This window comes from Mustela nigripes, chromosome 17 (assembly GCF_022355385.1).
Source record: "Mustela nigripes isolate SB6536 chromosome 17, MUSNIG.SB6536, whole genome shotgun sequence".
Lineage (NCBI taxonomy): Eukaryota > Metazoa > Chordata > Mammalia > Carnivora > Mustelidae > Mustela > Mustela nigripes.
In genome coordinates this window covers 41,277,665-41,301,753 of record NC_081573.1, presented here as the reverse complement: position 1 = coordinate 41,301,753, position 24,089 = coordinate 41,277,665, and the positions used below count along the sequence as shown (strand labels likewise).

The window sequence follows — 24,089 nt, the reverse complement described above, 5'->3', positions numbered from 1 at the left end:
TTTTAAGATTTTATTTATTTATTTGACAGTGATCACAAGTAGGCAGAGAGGCAGGCAGAGAGAGAGAGGGGGAAGTGAGCTCCCCGCTGAGCAGAGAACCTGATCCCAGGACCTGAGATCATGACTTGAGCCAAAGGCAGAGGCTTTAACCCACTGAGCCACCCAGGCACCCCTACACATTATTATTTCTGTGTGGAAATGTAACTTTTTAAAAATTCAAAGCCCTAAGAATTTAGAATTTTGAGTTTATTTATTTTGGTAGTCTCTACATCCAGTATGGGACTCAGTCTCATGACCCTGAGATCAAGAGTCTCCTGTTATACTGACTGAGCCAGTGAGGCACCCCAGTATTTAGAATTTTGAATCTTTGTATCTTCATGTTCAGTTGAGAGTTGAATTACTTTATCATTGGAGTCTAACATGTTGCCTCATTTGTTCTAAAATAGCTTAACTGGGGCGCCTGGGTGGCTCAGTGGGTTAAAGCCTCTGCTTTCAGCTCAGGTCATGATCCCGGGGTCCTGGGATCGAGTCTCTCTGCTCGGCGGGGAGCCTGCTTCCCTTCCTCTCTCTCTCTGCCTGCCTTTCTGCCTACTTGTGATCTCCGTCTGTCAAATAAATAAATAAAAATCTTTAAAATAGCTTAACTGTTTCTGCCATGTTTAATATGATTGTAAAATTTTTCAATTTTTTTTCTGTGTCCTATTTAGAGTCCAGAAAACCTTCTAGACAATGATCCTTCATTTTTCTGTAGGTTTACCATTGTGGTTGCAACTCAGCTTCCTGAAAGGTAAATTTTTATGTTTCATTTTTATTTTGGTCTCCTACTAGATTTGCATAGTTTTGTTTTCTCTGCAAAGACTGTAGTTCTTAAAATTCTTTATTTAAAAAAAATTTTTAATTAATTTATTAATTATACAGTGTGCTTGGGGGTGTAGATAAGCATTTTATAAATACTTTCCTCTTTGTTAAAGAAGTGTCTTTCAATAATATTCTCCCTAATACAAAAGAGAAGGCTTTCATGTCCCTGTAGTCCAAAAGACAAACTTTCTGTGAGACTGCAGTCTTGTGGAATTGCTTGTTTTTCAGTGTATCCATGTCTTGCTTGTGTAAATGTAACAGATATGTATTTGCATTTATTACTTAGTAAGAAAGTTGCTTTATTTTAGGGTATTTTCCTGTTTGGCCTGTATCCATTTGCTTATGTTTTTATTTATTGTGCTTTCCTTTACAGTACATTACTACGTTTAGCAGATGTCCTCTGGAATTCACAAATACCTCTTTTGATCTGTAGGACTTATGGACTAGTTGGTTATATGAGGATCATTATAAAAGAACATCCAGGTAATTCTGTTGCACGTATGGGGCTTGTCATTGATTGCTTTAGCTACATTTTTAGAAACCTGGCATTTGAGAAAGTCAATTTTATTTTATTATTATTTTTTTAAATTTATTTATTCAACAGAGAGAGACAAGAGAGAGAGAGAGCATAAGCAGGGGGAGCAGCAGAGGGAGAGGGAGAAGCAGGCTCTCCGCTTCTGCAATATGGGGCTTGGTCCTAGGATCCGGGGATCATGACCTGAGCCAAAGGCAGACACTTAACTGACTGAGCCACCAGCCCCATAGGAAGTCAGTTTTAAATTACAGAGTGGGGCACCTGGGTGGCCCAAGATGGTTAAGTGTCTGCCTTTGGCTCAGGTCCTGATCCCAGGATTCTGGCAGGCGAGAATTCTACCACTGAACCACCCATGCTGATCCCAGGATTCTGGGATTGAGCCCCACATTAGGCTCCCTGCTCAGCAGAGAGCCTGCTTCTCCCTTTTCCTCTGCTGCTCCCCCTGCTCGTGCTCCCTCTGTTAAATAAATAAATAAAATCTTTTTTAAAAATTGCAAAATAAATTTTAACAGTACAACTCTGGTTACAGGTTCAGAATCAATAGTCATTAATCTAATATTTCCTTTACTTAGCATTATAGAAGGATACAGAGCAGGAGATACAACAGGTACAGCTTCTTTATTTTATTAGGAGGCCCACCAGCAAAGCAAGTCTGTAGCTTTTTTTGCCCCCTAACCCACATAGGGCATGTAGAGCTGCTGCAGGTGCAAGTCAAGGTATATGGGTCACAGTGACACATAGATGTCATACTACCTTTCTCTCCCAATCTTTTTTTTTTTTTTTTTTTAAAGATTTTATTTATTTATTTGTAAGAGAGAGAGAGTGAGAGTGAGCACAGGCAGACAGAGTGGAAGGCAGAGTCAGAGGGAGAAGCAGGCTCCCTGCGGAGCAAGGAGCCCGATGCGGGACTCGATCCCAGGACGCTGGGATCATGACCTGAGCCGAAGGCAGCTGCCTAACCAACTGAGCCACCCAGGCGTCCCTCTCCCAATCTTTCATTACATTTTCAAAGAGGCCTTAGGTACAGTTCAGGTACAGTTCTACACAATAAACAAGGCATTTACCTGACTACTGCTCCAAGTAAACAGTGTTACAGGAGACCGGAGTCGTACATAGGCAGGCTTGCATTAGCTCAAGATTGATGTTAGACCTTTACTTACAAATTTTTTTTTTAAAAAGATTTTATTTATTTCTTTTTAAAGATTGTATTTATTTATTTGACAGAGAGATACACAGAGAGGAGGAAGCAGGCTCCCTGCTGAGCAGAGACCCTGATGTGGGGCTAAGTCCCAAAATCCTGGGATCAGGACTCGAGTTGAAGGCAGAGGCTTTACCCACTGAGCCATCCAGATGCCCCATTATTTATTTATTTGAGAGAGAGAGTATGAGCAGGAGGGCCAGAGAGAGCGAGGTGAGTGGGAGAGAGAATCTCAAGCAGACTCAGCCCTAAGTGAGAGCCTGACTAGAGGCTCAATCTCATGACCCCGAGGTCATGACCAGAGCCAAAACCAAGAAACAGACGCTTAACTTGCTGTGCCACCCAGGCATGCCTCTACTTACAAATTTTTAATCTTAAATCATCATCCAGTTTTCATTCAGTATTCCTGCATGGCTCTGAGCCAGGTACTCTGCTAGTGTAGTGATAGCCCTTGGTGTTGGTAGTGTCACTGGGGAGTAGTATCTGCTTGGGCAGTTAGGGGGTGGCTTGTGGGGATAAACTGTTGGCAGGTGCTAGTAGGCCTTTTAAGACTTATAAGTGAGAGAGTGACGGGTGAAAATTTTATTTCAAATGTGTACCCTGAAGTGGGGTAGAGAATGAATGGATTTGAAGGGGCAAAGATCGTAGGAAAGGGTTGTTGTTAGGAAATTTCCAGTGGTGTAGCTAGGTGAGGGAGACAGACCAAACCCCTGACCTAAGGCTGATGTTACAAGGATAGGGAAGAGGGGGTAGAAAATAATGAGGGTTAATGTGCTGGCTGTGTGCCTGCCTTAATGTAGATTATTTCATATAATCTTTACAAAATCCTTATAATGTAGGCACTATTATATCTCTTTTTTGCAGATCAGGATGCTGAGGCACAGAGAGATTAAGTTATTTGCTTAAAGTCACACAGCTCACAAGTGACAAAACTTGGCCTAGTTCTAAACGGTCACTGAAATTACACATTCCTGTTCTTCCCCCATATGGAAACTGTGATATTAGGACATATGGCATAACTGATGTTGGGCCAAAGAAGAAAGAAATCAAGGATAGGGGCATCCAGCTGGCCCAGTCGGAAGAGCATGCAGCTCTTGATCTTGAGGTTATAAGTTTGAGCCCCACTTTGGGTGGCAGAGATTATTTAAAAATAAAATCTTAAAAAAAAAAGAAAGAAGGTTGGGACAACCATCAAGTTCCTAGGGAAGAGGTCTAGGTAGATGGGGATGATGTCTACTAAAGACCACAGGAGGGGAAAGGTACTGTTGTTGTTAAGTATTATCTGAGCACATATTTTATCAATTTTTTTTTTTAAAGATTTTATTTATTTATTTATTTGACAGAGAGAAATCACAAGTAGACGGAGAGGCAGGCAGAGAGAGAGAGAGGGAGGCAGGCTCCCTGCTGAGCAGAGAGCCCGATGCGGGACTCGATCCCAGGACCCCGAGATCATGACCTGAGCCGAAGGCAGCGGCTTAACCAACTGAGCCACCCAGGCGCCCCTATTTTATCAATTTTGATCTTTTAAAATTATAATAGCAAGAAAATTAAACTCTAAAGGAATTTTGAGTTTTTCTTATTAAAACTATAGTCCACTTATGATTTGTGCATTTGGAAAAATGTGAATGTATATGTATATATAAATTTATCTCAACAGAAAAGGGGTGCGTGGAGGGCTCAGTTGGTGGAGCGCTTGACTCGACCTTGGGGTTGCGAGTTTGAGCCCCACATAGGGTGTGAAGCTTACTTATAAAAATAAAAAAATTAAAATCAGTTCCTTGGGTTAAAAAAAAAAGGAAACAGAAAAGAACCTGTAAGCCCTATGCCCATTTAGAAATTATAGATTTCTGGGGCACCTGGGTGGCTCAGTGGGTTGGGCTTCTGCCTTCAGCTCAGGTAATGGTCTCAGGGTCCTGGGATCGAGCCCCACATTGGGCTTTCTGCTCAGTGGGGAGCCTGCTTCTCCTTCTCCTTCTCTGCCTACTTGTGATCTCACTCTGTCAAATAAATAAATAAAATCTTTTAAAAAAATTAGAAATTTCTTTGTTTCATGATCTGTGATGTTTAATTTTTAATTTTTTTTAATTTTAATTTTTTTAAAAAGGTTTTACTTATTTATTTGAGAGAGAGTGAAAGTGAGAGAGATCACAGAGGGAAACGGGGAAGCAGACTCACTACTGAGCAGAGAGCCTGATGTGGGACTTGATTCTAGCACCCTGGAATCATGACTTGAGCTGAAGGCAGATGTCTAACTAACTGAGCCACCCAGGCACCCCTGTGATTTTGTTTTTAATTATATTAAGCCTTATCACATAATTTACAAACTTGTGTTGATGATCTATCTCCTCAATTTTAACCCTTCTGATGAGTTGGCAAAAGCACCATTACCAATCATACATATATGGTAGTTCCACAGTTGTGTCTTTGTTTTTTGTTCTTTTGGTTTTTTTAAGATTTATTTATTTATTTGACAGACAGAGATCACAAGTAGGCAGAGAGACAGGCAGAGAGAGAGAGGGGCAGCAGGTTCCTTGCTGAGCAGAGATGCGGGGCTTGATCCCAGGACCCTGAGATCATGACCTGAGCTGAAGGCAGAAGCTTAACCCACTGAGCCCCCAGGCACTCCCACAGTTGTGTCTTTGAATAGCTGCTTAGAAGACAATCCTGAATTATAACTTAGTCTGACTTAGTAAAGAATCCACAAGCCAAGTCTGCTGCTGTATCTTGTCACACTGAATTTAAAAGCATCTGACCTTACAGACCATCTATAAAATGTGAGAAGTATTAAATATTCTTTATTTAATATTATACGTAAACACACAAATGTTTTTCATTAAGTAAAAGGCAACATTTTATTTTATTTTTTAAAAGATTTTATTTATTTATTTGAGAGAGAGAGACAGTGAGAGAGAGCATGAGCAAGGAGAAGGTCAGAGGGAGAAGCAGACTCCCCATGGAGCTGGGTGCCCGATGTGGGATTCGATCCCGGGACTCCGGGATCATGACCTGAGACGAAGGCAGTCGTCCAGCCAACTGAGCCACCCAGGCATCCCTGGGCAACATTTTAGATGCAGGGAATTTTATTTTATTTTTTTAAGATTTTGTTTATTTATTTGATACAGAGAGAGAGCACAAGTAGGCAGAGGGAGAGGGAGAAGCAGGCTCTCCGCTGAGTAGGGAGCCCGATGTGGGCCTCGATCCCAGGATCCTATGATCATGACCCGAGCCGAAGGCGGCCGCTTAACCAACTGAGCCACCCAGGCACCTGATGCGGGAATTTTAATTAAATTGGCATAGTTAAGACCAGAAAGATAAAGTTTTTCTTTAGCCTTGCCTTTAACAGGCTAAGGAACACAACTTGAAACACAGCTGAGTCTTGTTTTTCTGAGACAGTGAAGGGATTTCCTCAGGATTTAAATATATTAATATAATCAGTTATGTGAATCTAAATTTTAAAAAATCTCCTATAAGTTTAGAGATAGTATTTACCATCTCTGTGAAAAGCTGAACATAACTAATCAATTCCTATCATATTTTTAGAAGAGGAAAATAGTGACAGCACTTGCTGAACCAGAATTACTATCAAAGTTCAAAAAGCTGATCATATTCATTTAACCGTGAGCCAATCTTATTTAAATCAGAACTGTTCAAAAGAAATATTCTGTCAGCCATTCATGATCTGAATTCTGGTGTATGAGATCAATTTAAATATGGCACACATAAAAAAAAGTCTCGAGACATTTTTGTTTTGTAATAAATGAGCATGGCCAACTATTTCTCCTTAGTAGCTTTTTCAGATAAGCTATCAAGTCTGCCCTTCCTCCTGTCTTGATGTCACGGAGCTCATTTTAGTTCCATGGATGTACTTCCTGGGATTCTCCAAATACCCCTTCAGTGTCTCCTCTCCCCAGGCGTTCGCTTTGTTCTTATTGGCATCTGTGTAAGAAAATCCAGGGGCCTGACCTTTCAGCCAAATAAACCATGGAGATTTGGCCCAATCTTGTGCTTGCCTCCCTTTTCCACAGTATGGCACTGGGCACTTTTTTGAACAAAAAATCATCTTGCCCCCTCTCAACATCATCCAATTTTAAATCACTCTTTTGTCATGCACAAAATGAAGCTGCTTGCTTGCAAGCTGGATATCCCACTCTCAAAAATTACAGATTTCTTAAGCCCCTATAATGTAGTGTATTCTAGAAGTATCTATAAAAAAGTCTTTTTTGGGGGGGATTATTTGTTTCACAGTAATAGAATCTCATCCAGATAATGCATTAGAGGATCTACGACTGGATAAGCCATTTCCTGAACTGAGAGAACATTTTCAGTCTTATGATTTGGATCATATGGAAAAAAAGGTATGTATGACCTTCCATTTACAGATAGATTAAAAGATTTTTTTTTTAACCTCAGGTTTTTGAATTATACCACGATGAGAAAATACTATAAACATCCATATTCTCGTCATCCAGATTACATAGTAACAACATTGTACTTAATTTGTTTGAAGTGAATTTGTTTTCCAGCAAAATTTGAAAAGTCCTTTTATTTATTTATTTATTTTTAAGGATTTTATTTATTTATTTGACAGAGATATCACAGGTAGGCAGAGAGGCAGGCAGAGAGAGAGGGAGAGGGAAGCAGGCTCCCTGCTGAGCTGAGAGCCTGATGCAGGACTTGATCCCAGGAGCCTGAGATCATGACCCGAGCTGGAGGCAGTGGCTTAACCCACTGAGCCACCCAGGTCCCCCTGAAAAGTTCTTTTATTGAAGAGAAGTTCGTTAACTGAACATATCAGTGTAATCAACACCCAGGTCAGTGAATTGGACATAAACATATCCCAGCAGCCCTCTTCATGACCCCTTTGTAAACAACTAAATATACTTCTTAAAAAGTGTGAATTGGGGTTTGGTGTTTATTGAAATTAATTCCTCTTTTTTTTTTTTTTTTAAAGATTTTATTTATTTATTTGACAGAGATCTCTTTCCTCAGAGAGAAAGAGGAGGAAGCAGGCTCCCTGCCAAGCAGAGAGCCCGATGCAGGGCTTCATCCCAGGACCCTGGGATCATGACCTGAGGTGAAGGCAGAGGCTTTAACCCACTGAGCCACCCAGGTGCCCCGAAATTAATTCCTCTTGAAAGTTATTTTTAGTGTTTGAAGAGTTACCAGGCAACTCCATATTTCATTATAGAAATAATGGTATTTATAATAGATTATGTAACTTAAGGAGTATGTGTTGTTTTTTTTTTTTTTTTTCTACCCATGTATTTATTAAAATACAGGTTTTGGGGGCGCCCGGGTGGCTCAGTGGGTTAAGCCGCAGCCTTTGGCTCAGGTCATGATCTCAGGGTCCTGGGATTGAGCAGGGAGCCTGCTTCCTCCTCTCTGTTTGCCTGCTTCTCTGCCTGCTTGTCATCTCTCTCTGTCAAATAAATAAATAAAATCTTTAAAAAAAAAAGTACAGGTTTTTGACTAGAAGACAGTTTTCTCAGTCTACGATTGATATCTGAAATCAAGAGATTTGTGCTTTCTCTTTGGGTGGCAGTCTCTGAGACACTTTTCTTGATGGTAAAATAGGGACAGTCATAGTACAAACCTGCCATATTAGGATTAAATTGGATATTACTTCTAGAAAAAGTTTATAAAGCAATTTTCATTTACTCAGTTCATTTCTCTCCATTCACCAATACTATATATACTGGGAGATGATCATAATTACTGTTGGATTTGTTAAAAATGAGATGATGTGATGAAGAATAAAGGTAAACAATTAATATTAGCTAATACTGACATTTTCTTTGATTTTTCTTTTGTTTTTAGGACCATAGCCATACTCCATGGATTGTGATCGTAGCTAAATATTTAGCACAGTGGTATAGTGAAGTACGTCCTTTTTTTTAAAAAACATATATTCCATGTGTGACTGTACTTTCAGTTTAAAGGATTTCAGTAGAGGAAAGTGGGACATTAATTCTTTTCTTTATGTGGTTACAGGGGAGGTGGGTGCTTTTCTGTTTAAATCTGGCATTTCCTCTTTTGAGACTGATATTTTTATTAACAAAATGAAATACCAATAAATGTCATTCTGAAACTGGCGTGGGGAATGAATGTAGAGAAATGGCCCAGTTTTGTGTTTTCTTTCAAGTCAACCTCTGATTTCACTGAGGTATTTGCTGATGAAATCTCAGCATGAAGGGGAGAATGGGGGAATCTTTGGACTCTTGATTTCCATCTTTTGATTTTTTATAACTAGAATTTAAAAATTTCTAACCAATTTAGACAAATGGACGAATACCTAAAACGTATAAAGAGAAAGAAGACTTCAGAGATTTGATTAGACAAGGTAATGTGATGGGATATAATTGAATGTTGTATAAAGTTTGAAAAGCAAATTGCTTGAAGCTGTTTATTGGATTTCCGTCAGGAGCTTTATCAGACGATGCCTTCATGAGCTTGTATTTTATTTTTTCTCAGGGGAGGTTTAGGAGCCACTCATCATACAGTTTTTTTTAAACGACTAATGATAGTTTCCTCATCAGTAAATGAGGAACTGGGGGCTGCTCATACCTACCTCATGGGTTGTTGTGAGGATTCATTCATACCATAAAATGTAAAGTACATTTAATAGTGTCTGATACAGAGTAAAAGCTCCAAAAGATAGCTACTAATATATTAATAAAAAAATGACTAATGATAAACCTGTTTATTCCTAAGTTTCAGTCCAATCCTCCCTTTTAAGATCTGATGAGGTTATTTCCATAATGCTAGGAAGAGCATAGGGGTGAGAAGGAAAGGGCTATTTTTTGCTAACCAGTTTCTGTTTTACTAGGAATTCTGAAGAATGAAAACGGGGCTCCAGAAGATGAAGAGAATTTTGAAGAAGCTATTAAAAATGTGAACACAGCACTAAATACAACTCAGGTATTAAAGTGTTTCTGAAGAATTCATACAAGAAAGGTGTTTTTTGAAGTCCTCATGTGAAATAGTTGATTTTAGATTTCTTTCTTTCTTTCTTTCCTTTTTTTTTTTTTTTTTCAAAGATGTATTTATTTACTTTAGAGAAGGGGCACCAGAGAGAACATACGTGCATGTGTGCGTGATTTGGCGGGGCAGAGAGAGAGGGAGAGAATCCCATGCAGACTCCCAGCTGAGTGCAGAGCCTGCTGCCGGGCTTCATCCTATGACCCTGAGGTTATGCCCTAAGCTGAAATCACAAGTCAGTTGCTTAACTGACTCAGCTACCAGGTGCCCTGACTTTAGATTTAAATTAATATTTCCTAAATTGTAAAGTTGTTAGAAATTAGTGTCTATAATACGGATTGAATCATGTTTTAGTAAAACCATACTGTCCTTATTGAAATGGATATCAGTGCTTCAGGATATAATAGTGATACAATGATTTATATACATTATTTGAAGTACATGATTTGTGAATAGTAACAGTTTGGGTGTAGGAAATATATAATGAGGTTGATATTTTGCTGGTCCAAAATTGTGTTGCCTAAAAGTTAAATCTTAATCTGCATTTGCTTTTGACAATAGTTACTTGGATATAATGGAAGACGTTCTTAATGATATTGTAAGACATTATTCGGAGGATAACTCCATTTAGATGGCCTTTGTTTTGTTGTTAAGGTCTTGCCAGTGAGGTTTTTGGGAAATTTGGAATAACACAACTGGTAAGTTAAGAATTTTCTTATAATTTCAATATGTCAAGAAAATGCTGTCTTTCACATTAGGAAAGCACTTAAGCTGTCATTACAAGCTTTTTGGAGACAATGAGGTAGTATGGCTGAGTAATTAAAAGTGTGTGCTTTAGGGGCGCATAGGTGGCTCAGTCAGTTAAGCGGCTGCCTTCGGCTCAGGTCATGATCACAGGGTCCTGGGATCAAGCCCTGCATTGGCTCCCTGCTTAGCAGAGAGCCTGCTTCTTCCTCTCCCTCTGCCTGCCATTCTGCCTACTTGTGCTCTCTCTCTATCTCTCTGTCAAATAAATAAATAAAATCTTAAAAAAAAATAAGTGTGTGCTTTATCAGTCTTCTGGCGTGATGATAATTTTCTATGTCTTAATTGAGGTGATGGTTAAAAGGACATGCATCGAACTGTACATTTAAGATTCATTTCACTAAATGTAAAATTTACCCCAATTAAAAAAAAAAACCCAGGGTTCCCATAGTTAGGTTCTGTATAGTGAACTAAGCAAACAGACAAATGCAGTAGATGTTATGAACAAAATTCAAGCAGAGCAGAGGGGTAGAGCATGATGAGGGTGAGGAGGCCTAGGATCAGAAGGGGTCCACAGAAGCGTTTTGAGCAGGGAGTGGAGTGACCTGATTTATGTTGCTAAAATATCATTCTGGTTCTTGTGAGGAAAATAGACTGCAGGGGACTGGGAACAGAAACAGAGAAACCAGTTAAGAGGTTACTGGTAATAAATTTTTTTTCCCACAAAGCTATAGAATAAAAACCTACAATTTCAATAGTTGTTACTAATGTATGATGATTTTGCCAGCATTAAAAGTACTTAAACTATGTAGTTTTTACCAGAGTTGTTGTCTCTTCCAGTAGTTACTGATTTAGGGTATAAGGGTTTCAAGTTTTTGACAAGCTGAAAACACATGAAGGACTACAAATCTGAATGTCTGACTCAGACGTTCTGAATTACAAATATCTGAAATCTTTGTTATGTCTTTAGATGTAACTATATCAAAGATTTACTTTGGCTCCTTTTGTAATCCATGTGTGATGAAAGAGAACAGGTCAATCTTTAGTGCTGACACCAGTGGGCAGGAGGGGACTTCATTCCATTCTCTGTTTCCTCATCAGTTCTCTGGTACTGATTCTCAATTAAAGTCTAAGCACAGGGCGGCTGGGTGGGTCAGTCAATAAAGCATCTACCTTCAGCTCAGGTCATGATCCCAGAGTCCTGGGAGTGAGCTCCCAAGTGCGGGCTCCCTGCTCAACAGGGGGTCTGCTTCTCCCTCTCCTGCCTCTCCCCACCACTTGTGTGCGTGCATTCTCTCTCTCTTTCAAATAAATAAAATCCTTACGAAATTGTCTAAGCTCATCAGAAGTTCGTATTTCATTACAATGTAGGAATTCAGAGAACTTGTTTGGGAAATAATGGAAATACATATGGCCACATTCTTAGTATAAGTAAATCTTTTGTGTTTCTTCGTTAGATCCCAAGCAGTATTGAAGATATATTTAATGATGATCACTGCATAAATATCACCAAACAGGTAACAACCAAAAGTAAATAGTGCCACCTTAATCTTTGGGTCAATTTCAGATGCCATTTAATACTAATTTTTTTTCTCATTCTTTTAGACTCCATCATTTTGGATTTTAGCTCGTGCCTTAAAGGAATTTGTGGCCAAAGAGGGTCAGGGAAATTTACCTGTTCGAGGCACAATTCCTGATATGATTGCAGATTCAAGCAAATATATAAAGCTGCAGAATGTGTAAGTCATGTTTTCAGACTATGTTCACTGTTTCAAACTATGTTTCTGAAAAATTAACCTGTTTCTAGTACAGTTGAATATATTTTATCACTCTATCAGAAATCAAATGCAGTGGGCGCCTGGGTAGCTCAGTCATTAAGCGTCTGCCTTCAGCTCAGGTCATGATCCCAGGCTCCTGGGATTGAGCCCCCCACATAGGGCTCCCTGCTCAGCGGGGAGCCTGTTTCTCCCTCTCCCGCTCCCCCTGCTTGTGTTTCCTCTCTCACTGTGTCTCTTTCTGTCATATAAATAAATAAAATCTCTTAAAAATAAATCAAGTGCACCTCTGTAATAGTTTCTTTAAAAATAAGCTAAAAAATAGTTTTAGGTATTTTATAGCAAAATTGAGCAGAAAGTACAGAGAGTTCCCATCTACTGAATAGGGGGCGGATTTTTTCTTTCATATTTCATTATAAAAACCTGATATTTGGGGTGCCTGGGTGACTCAGTGGGTTAAGCCTCTGCCTTCAGCTCCAGTCATGATCTCAGGGTCTTGGGATTGAGCCCCGCATTGGATTCTTTGCTCAGCAGGGAGCCTCCTTCTCCCTCTCTCTCTGCCTACTTGTGAACTCTCTCTCTGTGTCAAATAAATAAATAAAATCTTTTAAAAAGGGGCACCTGGGTGGCTCAGTGGGTTAAGGCCTCTGCCTTCAGCTCAGGTCATAATCTCAGGGTCCTGGGATTGAGCCCTGCATCGGACTCTCTGCTCAGCAGGGACCCTCTTCTCCCTCTCTCTCTGCCTGCCTCTCTGCCTACTTGTGATCTCTCTCTAAATAAATAAAACTTTAAAAAAAAAAATCTTTAAAAAAACCCCAAAAAACAATAAAACCTGATATTTGAGCATTTAACTCTGTGCTATGAACTGCTCTGTATATTAACTAATTTAATGTTTACAACAGCCCCAGAGATACTATTATTGTCCCAGTTTTATAGGTGAGGAAACTGAAACATAGAAAATGTAATTTATTCAGAGTCAGATAGCTGGGAAGCAGCAGAACCAGGATTTGAATCCATGAAACCCAGCTCTATACTTTTTTTTTTTAAAGATTATTATTTTTAGGGAGAGAGAGTGAATGAGGAGGGTAGGGGCACAGGGTGAGGGAGAGAGAGAACCTGGAACATACTCCTCACTGCAGAGGCGGAGGTAGGGCTCAACGCAGGGCTCAATCTCATGACCCTGATATCGTGACCTGAGCTGAAACCAAGAGTCAGATGCTGCCCAGCTCTATACTCTTAGCTGTGGCCCTGTAGGAACTTTTATCTGTAACTTAAAACTTGAAGTCTTAGTTTGATGAATTTTTTATCGTAATGTTTCATAATTTAAAGAGTTTGCTACTGTAGATGAACACCAGCTCTCTAGGTGTCACTAGTTTGAACCCAGATAGACTGTCCCACGTATAGGTCTCAGTGGATATTAATTACCCTTATGTAGTTTAGGCATATTTTTGATGAATTCTGGGCCGCTGGCTTGAGTTCCCCAAGGACCAAAGGATGTCACACAGAAGATCTCTGTTCTCTAGATATTGCACTTTTCACCTCAGCCACTGTCTAACACATCTTTGTTAGCCTAGCCTAAGATTTCAACTATTTAAAACTTGGGAAAAGTCAGTTGAAGATAGACTGAAGTATGACCTCACATTGAAGGTAGTCAGCTTAACACAGATCATCTTTAGAGAATGAAAGGATAAATAGACTTAAAGGTTTTACATGAATTTGTAAATAGTTTTTTTCTTTTTAAAGATTTTATTTATTTATTTGACAGAGCACAATCGGGAGCAGTAGGCAGAGAGAAAGGGAGAAGCAGGTTCCCCACTGAGCAAGGAGCCCCACGTGGGGCTTGATCCTGAGACCCCCCAGGATCACGACCTGAGCCACAGGCAGAGGCTTAACCAACTGAGCCACCCAGATGCCCCTGTAGATAGACAGTTTTGAAGTATTTAACTTTCTTTGGATTTAACTTCAAGGAGATACATCATGTTCTTCAGTAACGTATGTAGTCAGGTCCTCCCAGAAGTATGGCTCATAGATCCTTCTAGGAGGGTAGTTTTTAAGTTGCTGTTACTATAGAGGGAGCTCGGGCATTAGCAGATTCCAGAAGTCCATCACCAACACTGGGGAGATTCCCAGCCACTAACAGCTGCTACTGGTAGCATTTCCATGGCATTTTCACATTTTGTGTCTTACCAAACCAGTATTTTTTCATGAAAAGGAAAGAAATTTGCTTCATGGTGATATTTAAATTTTGATAACTTTAAAAATTATTAAAACAGATGTTTGTTTTTTTCCAGTTACCGTGAAAAAGCAAAGAAAGATGCTGCTGCCGTGGGTAATCATGTTGCCAAACTGTTGCAGTCTATCGGCCAGGTAAGCTTCTGAGCTGAGCGCATTGTGCCTTTGTGGACAGTCATTGTGCCTTTGTGGACAGTACCGCTCCATTTGGCCTGATTGCGTAACTCTGGGAGCCAAAAAGGTTTAGACATAGAGGGTGTGGCACTGGTTTGAGGCCTCTTTAGAGGGATCACTCACTTACCTGCCTAATGAGAAAGGCCTTGACTAAGGAAACAAGATGTTTTTACAGAACTCTTGCAGCGCTGGGGGAAAGCCTTTCCTCTCCCAGTGATTGGCTTTGTGCTGCAGTCTGTGTTCATCTCCTCTTTTATACTGGAGAAAAACCTGCGTTTCTCTCTTTACAGGCACCAGAGTCCATTTCAGAGAAAGAATTAAAATTACTCTGTAAGTCCCCTTGAATTAATTTCCTTATTTGCTTGATTAAAATGTTTTCAGGAATTTTAAATGGCTGAAATTAAAATTTTTCCATGGTCTCAGTGGTATAGATAAGAATTACTAAGAGTTGGTGTTTTTTTGCCTCATCATATAATAAAAGGAGAGTGTGTTTTAAGAGTGGGTCACAGATAGAGCACATCTGTCTATAGTAGTGCTGAAAAGACAGAAAGGTCAATTGAAAATTGTCATTAATACGGAATTATTTTCAGCTTATTACTTTTAAATAAATTGGGAAAGTTTTATCTGAGGACTTTGGACGTGAAGTCTTGAGTCACGTGTGCATTGACAGTACTGTTTCAGCTTTGATTTGGGGTGCCTGGGTGGCTCATTGCATTGGGCCTCTGCCTTCAGCTCAGGTCGTGATCTCCGGGTCCTAGGATCGAGCCTGCATTGGGTTCTCTGCTCCACGGGGAGCCTGCTTCTTCCTCTTTCTCTGCCGGCTTCTCTGCCTACTTGTGATCTCTGTCAAATAAATAAATAAAGTCTTTAAAAAAAAAAATTAGTTTAAGAGGGACACCTGGCTCAGCTGGTTAAGCATCAGCCTTTGGCCCATGTCCTGATCCCAGAGTTCTGGGATCCTGGGATCAGGCCCCGAGTCTGTTGGGCTCCCTGCTCAGTGGGGAGTCTGCTTCTCCCTCTGTGCTTTCTAATTCTCTGTGCTCTCTCTCTCTCAAATAAATAAATAAAATCTTAAAAAAAAGAAAGAAAGAAAAGAAAAAACTAAGAGTAAGTTTAAGAATAATAAAATTTCTTTTATGTGCAATTTTTCCCTGTAGCTATTGCTCTTAGCTTCTGCAAAAGTCTTTATTTTGTATGTTCCCCAGCCTTAAAATATATTTATCCATGTTTTCCCTTTAATGACTCTTCCATTGTGCTTGTTGAGGCTTAGTTTTTTTTTTTTTTTTTTTTTAAAAGATTTTTTTTTTTATTTATTTGACAGAGAGAGAAATCACAAGTAGGCGGAGAGTCAGGCAGAGAGAGAGAGAGAAGCAGGCTCCCGCTGAGCAAAGAGCCCGATGCGGGGCTCGATCCCAGGACACTGAGATCATGACCTGAGCCGAAGGCAGCGGCTTAATCCACTGAGCCACCCAGGCGCCCCAATTGTTGAGGCTTAGTTTTAATGTTTTGTTTCACTACCAATCTTGCACCTTGTTTCTGCATTTGTGTTTGCTCTACTAGCTTATATGATACAAAATTAGAAGCTGGATATTCAGTACTTGACAGTTAATTCTGTTCTCTCTACTTTGGGGTATGTTTGAAAATTTCCATAATACAAAGGTTTTTTTAAAGCAAGTTTTAGAGGGGCACCTGGGTGGCTCAGTAGGTTAAAGCCTCTGCCTTCAGCTCAGGTCATGATCTCAAGGTCCTGGCATTGAGCCCCGCACAGCAGGGAGCCTGCTTCCCCTCTCTTTCTCTGCCTGTCTCTCTGCCTACTTGTGATCTCTGTCTCTGTCAAATAAACAAATAAAATCTTTTAAAAATTGATTAAAAAATAAAGTTTTACATATTTAAGTGTACTATATATAATGCTCTCCATTAGGACTACTTATCCTTAATAATGAGAAAAACAACTATTCACTGAGTCTTAAAAGGCATTGTGCTAGGTATGCACTTGCTACACTTGCACATTTGATCCACAGAACAGCTTTCAAAGGTGTAATATCCCCATTTTACAAATGAAAGCAAGCTCAGAGATTTGCCATCACCTTCTTACTCAATGCTGAGCTGGTTGTACTGCTAGGGATATGAATTTCAGTTGATTTGTGCTCTAGTGCCTTCTCTGCTAACCATTCAAGCCAAAGAGGTATTTCTTCGGATTTCCATGTCTGTAAAGAGTATACACAGAATTCCCTGTTCTTAGAGTGACTTGTGATTTGGAATATTCACGTCTTAACTGTTTTCTTCCATAATGTCTTTCTTGTTTTCAGGCACCAATTCTGCATTTCTTCGAGTGGTAAGATGTCGATCCTTAGCTGAAGAATATGGCTTGGATACAATTAACAAAGAGGAAATAAGTAAGTATAATAACCTTTTGATGCTAGGTTACTAATTTTAATTAAATTTAAAGATATAAATAAATATTTTATATTTTAATAGTAGTGAGTATATGATAATTGACGGAATAATGTAAATATTGTACTGTAAATTTTATTCTATAAACCAAGAAGTAGTCATACTTCCAAATAGTCATAACTGCAAAATAAAAACTTAGTATATACATGAATTCTTATTTATTTATTTTAAAGATTTTATTTATTATTTATTTGACAGAGATCACAAGTAGGCAGAGAGGCAGGCAGAGAGAGAGAGAGGAGGAAGCAGGCTCCCTGCTGAGCAGAGAGCCTGATGCGGGGCTTGATCCCAGCGCCCTGGGATCATGACCTGAGCCAAAGGCAGAGGCTTTAACCCACTGAGCCACCCAGGTGCCCCTGCATGAAATCATATTTAGACTACTGAGTTGAAGAAGAGCTAAAGTCAGAACATTACTACATTAATAAGGATTATGTGAGTAGCTGATAGTCCTTAAGAACATAGGGTTTTTAAAATATCTCCCTCTCCCTTTATTTTACTATTATTTATCATTTTGTATTTTATTGTCACAAAATATTTAAATTTTGTGATAGAATTGCTTTGTATCCTGAAGCTTGAGTATATAGTAAATTCAGTTCTACATTGTTTTTATGTAATGAATTACCCAAGTTATATGAATTGTTTTTCCCTTTCAGTTTCCAGCATGGACAATCCAGATAATGAGATAGTATTATATTTAATGTTACGGGCTGTTGATAGATTTCATAAACAACATGGTCGATATCCAGGTAAGACTAGAATCTTATTATCATATACAATAAAGTCTTGAATAAATAATTAAATTGAATTAAATCTTAAAGTTTCTTGGGTGTTCTTGGGGTGTTTATAGTAGTGGTGCTTGAATTTTACACCGTAAGCAGTTTATACCTTCTTCAGGTCAGTGAGAAAATACCATTTGTTTTTTAAGTGTAAGTATTTGCAAATAATGGTTTGTTGTTTTTTTTAAGATTTTAGAAATTTATTTGACAGAGAGAAACATAGCAAGAGAGGGAACATAAACAAGGGGAGTGGAAGAGGGAGAGGCAGGCTTCCTACCAAGCAGGGAGCCCAATGCAGGGCTCAGTCTCAGGACGCTGGGATCATGAGACAAAAGCCGACACCTAACGACTGAGCCACTCAGGTGCCCCATGAATAATGTTGGTTCTTAACTATTAAAGGGAAATGTTGGTTGACTGCATATAGAATAAAACTTTTTCTTTTTTTAGCAGAGTTGGTGAGAAGGAGCAGAGGGAATGGGAGAGAGAGAATCTTAATCAGGCTCCATGCTCATCACAGAACCCTACTCAGGGCTCTGTCTCACAACCCTGAGCTGAAATCAAGAGTCGGACACTTAACCGACTGAGCCTCCCAGGTGCCCCTAGAATAAAACTTGTTTTTCTGTCAGGTTCCATAGTTTACTTCTAAGACTCAGACTGAGTTTAATTTAGTGCAATGGGAAAGCTATAAGAAGTATGCCAGTGACTTGAATTCAGAACTCTGAAGATGTAGGGATTTCTTTGCTCATAATCTATTTTTTTGGTCTGTAAATGTAGTTAATTGGAGAATTGGCATAATCTCAAATATCTTCAGTTGCCTGGAATATTTTTATTAAGATGATAATTTTAATTGTGCCGTATTATTGCATAGCAGCACATTTTAGGAGTATCACAAAACTTGCTGCCCCAACTGATGTAGTATACCTACTGAGTTACAGTTTTAATGAGCAAGTGTACCAGAAGAAAACAAAGGAATAAACACCAAATATGTATTATTTTATGTGTATTGTTTGATAGCTTGTATTTTTGGTTTACTGCATAACAAACCATCCCAAAACTTAGTAGTTTAAAACAATAAATTATTATCCTGTAATTTGTGGATTGGCTGGGTTCAGGCAGTTCTTGCTGGGGAGAGGGGGCACTCTTGTTGTTGTGTGACACCTGGGGCTGGGATCATTCTGAAGGCTTGACTGAGCTAGACATCCAAGAAGACATTTTCACTATGACTAGCATGTTAGTTTGAACACCGGGAATTGCTTGGCGGTTGGTCAGACATCTCTCTCCATGGCTAACTGGGGCTTCCTTTTAGTGTTGTATTCTTAGGGCAGACTTCTTACATGATGGCTGGCTTTCCCACAGTTAACATTCCAAAAGACCTAGGTGGAACATACAAAGCTTTTTATGAGTTAGCCTTAGAAGTCATACAGCATCACTTATGCCATGTTCTATTGGCTTCATAGGGCCAGTTTAGATTCAGACTGGGAGGGGACTATGTGAGGGCACAAAGGAAGGTTCATTGGGGAGCCATCTTGGGAGACTAGCTATCACATAGAGCACAGGCTTTGGAGTTGAACCTAGCTTCAGATCTAAGTTCTGTCACTTACTATCTCTTGATCATGGGTGAGTCACTGTTTCCAAGTCTTTTCTCACTTATGGAATGGCAATAATAGTGTATACCTACTCTTGGATTTAAGGATTATGCATGTGATGTATGAAAATCACTTAGCACACTACATGGCACCTTGTAAGTATTCAATAAAGGCTTGGTATTATTATTATTAGGAAGAGTAGTGATGGTTTTTAAACCAGAAGGGCTAAAAAATATGATTTGTTTTAGTAACTTTTGAATATTACAGCAATTGTGTTCTTCCTTCCAGTAGTAATAATAGCTTGCTTTTGGAGACATACTATAATCATAAAATCATAAGCATAAGAACTGCCCAGGCCCATATCCAAGTTTTGCTACTTAGGAGCTAAGTAACTCAGCCAAAAAACTTCATGTGTCTGTGCCTCAGTTTTCTCACCTATAAATGGAGATAATAATAGTACCTACTTCATAGAGTTGTTATGAAGATTAACTCAATTTATATGGTACTTAGAACACTGTCCAGCATTTACTAATGCTCAATAAATGTTACCTATTATAGCTTTATGTCTTCTGTGTCATTTAATCTTCTGGAAATGAACAATAAACACCATAATTTTTATAAGCACCATAATTTTTTAGTAGGGTGGGAGGGGCAGAGGGATAGGGAAAGAGAATCTTAAGCAGGCGCCATGCCCATTGCAGAGCCTGATGTGGAGCTTGATCTCAAGATCCTGAGATCATGACCTGAGCCAAAATCAAGAGTTGGATGCTTAATGACTGAGCTACCAAGGCATCCCAAGCACCATAATTTTTTTTTTTTTTAAGATTTTTTATTTATTTGTTAGAGAGAGAGAGAGAGATACAGAGCGCAAGCACAGGCAGACAGAGTGGCAGGCTAGAGGGAGAAGCAGGCTCCCTGCCGAGCAAGGAGCCCGATGTGGGACTCGATCCCAGGACGCTGGGATCATGACCTGAGCCGAAGGCAGCCGCTTAACCAACTGAGCCACCCAGGCGTCCCTCAAGCACCGTAATTTTTATACAGAGTATAAATGGGACATCACTTTCTTATTCATTCAGTTCTCTGTCAAATAATTATTGAGCACCAAGGATGTGTCAGATAGTTTTCTAGATACTGGGTACAGAACAGTAAACAAAGCAGACTTATCAAACTTGAATTTTTAATAGGCTTCAGATGGTTTCTTTGATTGTTACAGCTTTGTGATAGTTGTAAATATCATACCTTACTATTTTGACTAGGACATCTAAAACTGGATTTAGAATAGTAGGTGCCATTGGTTTTTAAATTTTATTAATGAAAATTAATTCATATTGTTTTTTTTTAGGGATATCTAACTACCAAGTTGAAGAAGATATAGGAAAGCTGAAGTCTTGTCTCACTGGCTTCCTTCAGGAATATGGATTATCTGTAATGGTGAAAGATGACTATGTCCATGAATTGTGAGTATTTTTTAGGGCATAGGAGAAATAATACCTGTCTTGTAAGGTTAATCTAAGTTCATGTCTCCATCTTTTTCTGTAGTTGCCGATACGGAGCTGCTGAGCCACACACCATTGCTGCATTCTTAGGGGGTAAGTTCTGTAGACGCCATAGATAAGAAGACTGGCATCTCTGGTAACACAGTACAGTTAGGAAGTTTTTTTTTCTGAGCAGTTTTAACTAGGGAAGTCACTGACAGGATGTTGTGTTGTTTAGATTATTTTACTTATCTCTCTGCTTTCCATCTCCCACTGCTGTCCATCTTAAAGTGAAGAGTCATTTTCCTAAAGCACAGGTCTGATCATGTCTCTTACTTAACTGACCCTATGCACTGGCAGTATACACAAGCATACTACAGTAATCTTCAGAAAACAAGTGCAGAGTCCTCGATTTGACATTAAAAACACACCATGTTCTGGTTCCATTCAGCCTTTCTGGCCTTGTTTTTTTTTTTAGTTATTTCCTTTTCCCAGAAACATGCCCTTTTATTTCCTGCTCCTTCAATCCTTAACCCTCAGGGTCCATTTGCCTTAAATCTCCCTATTTCTTACATGTCTAAAATCTACCTGTTCTTCAAGGCCATATGAAAATTAGCATCTCTTTCATAAAAATGCCCTAGAGGCCTGAACTCCAAGGTCAGGCCAGGGCACCTGGCTTCTGGTGAGGCCTGTCTGTGGCTTGTAGGGAGCTACTCTCTTGTTGTGTGCCATTATATAACATTCTTTGTTCAGGGAGGGGAAGGACAGATGGGATACCTACCTGGGCACTAAACCCATTATGAGGGCCCTATCCCATGACTCTCTTTACCTCCCAAAGACTCCCGTCTTCATCTCCAAATACTATCACATTAGGTATTAAGGATTTAACATGAATTTTTAGGACATTCAGTCCATAATGTGTTCTGTATTCTTTCCACTTTTAGTATATGTGCTGCTGAAGCGAGTTCTGTATTCTATGGGACACTGTTATATTCCGTTTCTTTCAGGTCTTTGTTTAAGTGTTAATCTTCCCTGTGTGAGGCCATTTCTGACTCCGCAGTTTAAAACTGAGTCACTCCTCTTGCACTCATATATATCCCCCTTTCTTGCTTTTTCTCCTTAGCACTTAGAGTCATTTGACTTACTATACGTTTTACTTATTTGTAAATTACCTCTCTCTTATTACTAAAAAGTAAGATCCATGAAGTCAAGGATGTATATCTTTTGTTCTTTATCCCTAGTGCCCAGAGTATTTGGTACGTAATATAATAATAATATAATATAATAGTCTCATTTTATTAAATCAATGAATGTTTGTGGAAGATGAAGCCTCATATTATAATAGGTGAAGAATTTTTTTCTGTGTAGTTTTTTTGCTTTTTCTACAGTCTTATACAGTAACAAGTTTTGAGTCTTATACAGTCTTATACAGTAACAGGTTTTGAGTAACTAATCAAAGCAAACTGCTTTGATATATTTGCAGTTTGCTTTGATTAGTTACTCAAAACCTGTTACTGTATAAGACTGTTACTGAGTATAGCAGCGTGGTGGTGTTTAGTATAGGTTGTTTCCAAATTGCAGGTGTATTTAGAACAAATATACCATTATCCCTGTCTTATTAAAGTAAAGTAGGCACAGGGTAAAATATAAGGGTGGTCTTTGAGAATCTTTTCTGTCTATATGTATTTTTTAAAAAGCACTACCATCAACCATACTGCTCTTTTGACTTTACTTAAAATATCAACCATTCAAAACCACCATAATACTTCATTCTTTTAAATTGTGGCATGATATCCCAAAGTGTGAATATATAGGACAACATTTCAAGTTCCTGTAATAATAGTTAAAAAAAAAATTGCAGTCCTTGATTTTGATGTGATTCAGTAAGCTATCCCTGTTTTGGCTTATTTTTAAACACTTTTGCCTTTGGAAAGGAAAGGTTTTCTTCACAGAATTGAATATTTTTTATATAACTTGAAATTTACCTTTTTCAAAGCTTTGCCTTTCTCCTTTTTCCTTGCAGGAGCTGCTGCTCAGGAGGTTATCAAAATAATCACTAAGCAATTTGTAATTTTTAATAATACTTACATTTATAGTGGCATGTCACAGACTTCAGCAACTTTCCAGTTGTAGAATAAGCACCCTATGTAGTGTTAATGATTTGAACTGTAATTGCCTTCAAGTTGTGCTCTAGTCTGTATAATTCTGTTAAGGGAGGATTGTTAAATGTTTCCTTAATAAACATTTTTCTCATTTGTAATAATGTAGTCTTTTCCTTTGTGGGCTAAGGGGAAAGGAAGCAGTCGTTTTCTCAGAGAATAAAAGCTATCCATTTTTTTTTTTAAGATTTTTATTTATTTATTTGACAGAGATCACAAGTAGGCAGAAAGGCAGGCAGAGAGAGGAAGGGAAAGCAGGCTCCCCTCAGAGCAGAGAACCCGACGCAGGGCTCGATCCCAGCACCCTGGGATCATGAACTGAGCGGAAGGCAGAGGTTTTAACCCACTGAGCCACCCAGGTGCCCCCAGCTATCCCCTTTTAATTGAGTTCATTATTTCTGGCATGCTAATTCAAGCTTATTTATAAAAATCTCTTGCGGGGTGCCTGGCTGGCTCAGTCTGTAGAGCATCCAACTCTTCATCTCTGGATTATAGGTTCAAGCCCCACCATATAGAGATTACTTAAAATCTTAAAAAAAAAAAAAAAATCTCTTGGGGCGCCTGGGTGCCTCGGTGGCTTAAGCCTCTGTGTTCGGGTTGTAATTTGGGGTCCTGGGATCGAGCCCCCCCATCGAGCTCTCTGCTCAGCAGGGAGCCTATTTCCCCCTCTCTCTGCCTGATTCTCTGCCTACTTGTGATCGCTGTCAAATAAATAAAAAATCTTTTTTTAAAAAAACCTCTTTTAGGGGCACCTGGGTGGCTCAGTTTGTTGAGCGACTGCCTTCAGCTCGGGTCGTGATCCTGGAGTCCTGGGATCGAGTCCCACATCGGACACCCTGCTCAGCAGGGAGTCTGCTTCTCCTGCTGACCTCTCTCCTCTCATGCTCTCTCTCTTTCTCTCAAATAAATAAATAAAATCATTAAAAAAAAAAACCTCTTGCGGGCGCCTGGGTGGCTCAGTGGGTTAAGCCGCTGCCTTCGGCTCAGGTCATGATCCCAGCGTCCTGGGATCGAGTCCCGCATCGGGCTCTCTGCTCAGCGGGGAGCCTGCTTCCTCCTCTCTCTCTGCCTGCCTCTCTGTCTACTTGTGATTTCTGTCTGTCAAATAAATAAAATCTTTAAAAAAAAAAAAAAAAAAAAAAAAA

The 24,089-nt window shown here is 39.3% G+C and overlaps 1 protein-coding gene across 1 annotated transcript in view; it reads left to right on the top strand.

Annotated features, from left to right (window-relative positions):
• Positions 1–23,048, top strand: part of NAE1 (NEDD8 activating enzyme E1 subunit 1) — a 28,933-nt gene extending 5,885 nt beyond the window's left edge. The window contains exons 6-20 of the mRNA XM_059383767.1: positions 708–787; positions 1,232–1,341; positions 6,837–6,946; positions 8,409–8,471; positions 8,868–8,931; positions 9,418–9,509; positions 11,771–11,830; positions 11,919–12,052; positions 14,380–14,455; positions 14,785–14,824; positions 16,804–16,890; positions 17,602–17,694; positions 20,653–20,767; positions 20,850–20,899; positions 22,809–23,048. Coding sequence (XP_059239750.1) covers positions 708–787; positions 1,232–1,341; positions 6,837–6,946; positions 8,409–8,471; positions 8,868–8,931; positions 9,418–9,509; positions 11,771–11,830; positions 11,919–12,052; positions 14,380–14,455; positions 14,785–14,824; positions 16,804–16,890; positions 17,602–17,694; positions 20,653–20,767; positions 20,850–20,899; positions 22,809–22,918 — 1,284 coding nt within the window. The 3' untranslated portion in view covers positions 22,919–23,048. The remainder of the gene's footprint in view (positions 1–707; positions 788–1,231; positions 1,342–6,836; positions 6,947–8,408; positions 8,472–8,867; positions 8,932–9,417; positions 9,510–11,770; positions 11,831–11,918; positions 12,053–14,379; positions 14,456–14,784; positions 14,825–16,803; positions 16,891–17,601; positions 17,695–20,652; positions 20,768–20,849; positions 20,900–22,808) is intronic.
• Positions 23,049–24,089: the final 1,041 nt, after the last annotated feature.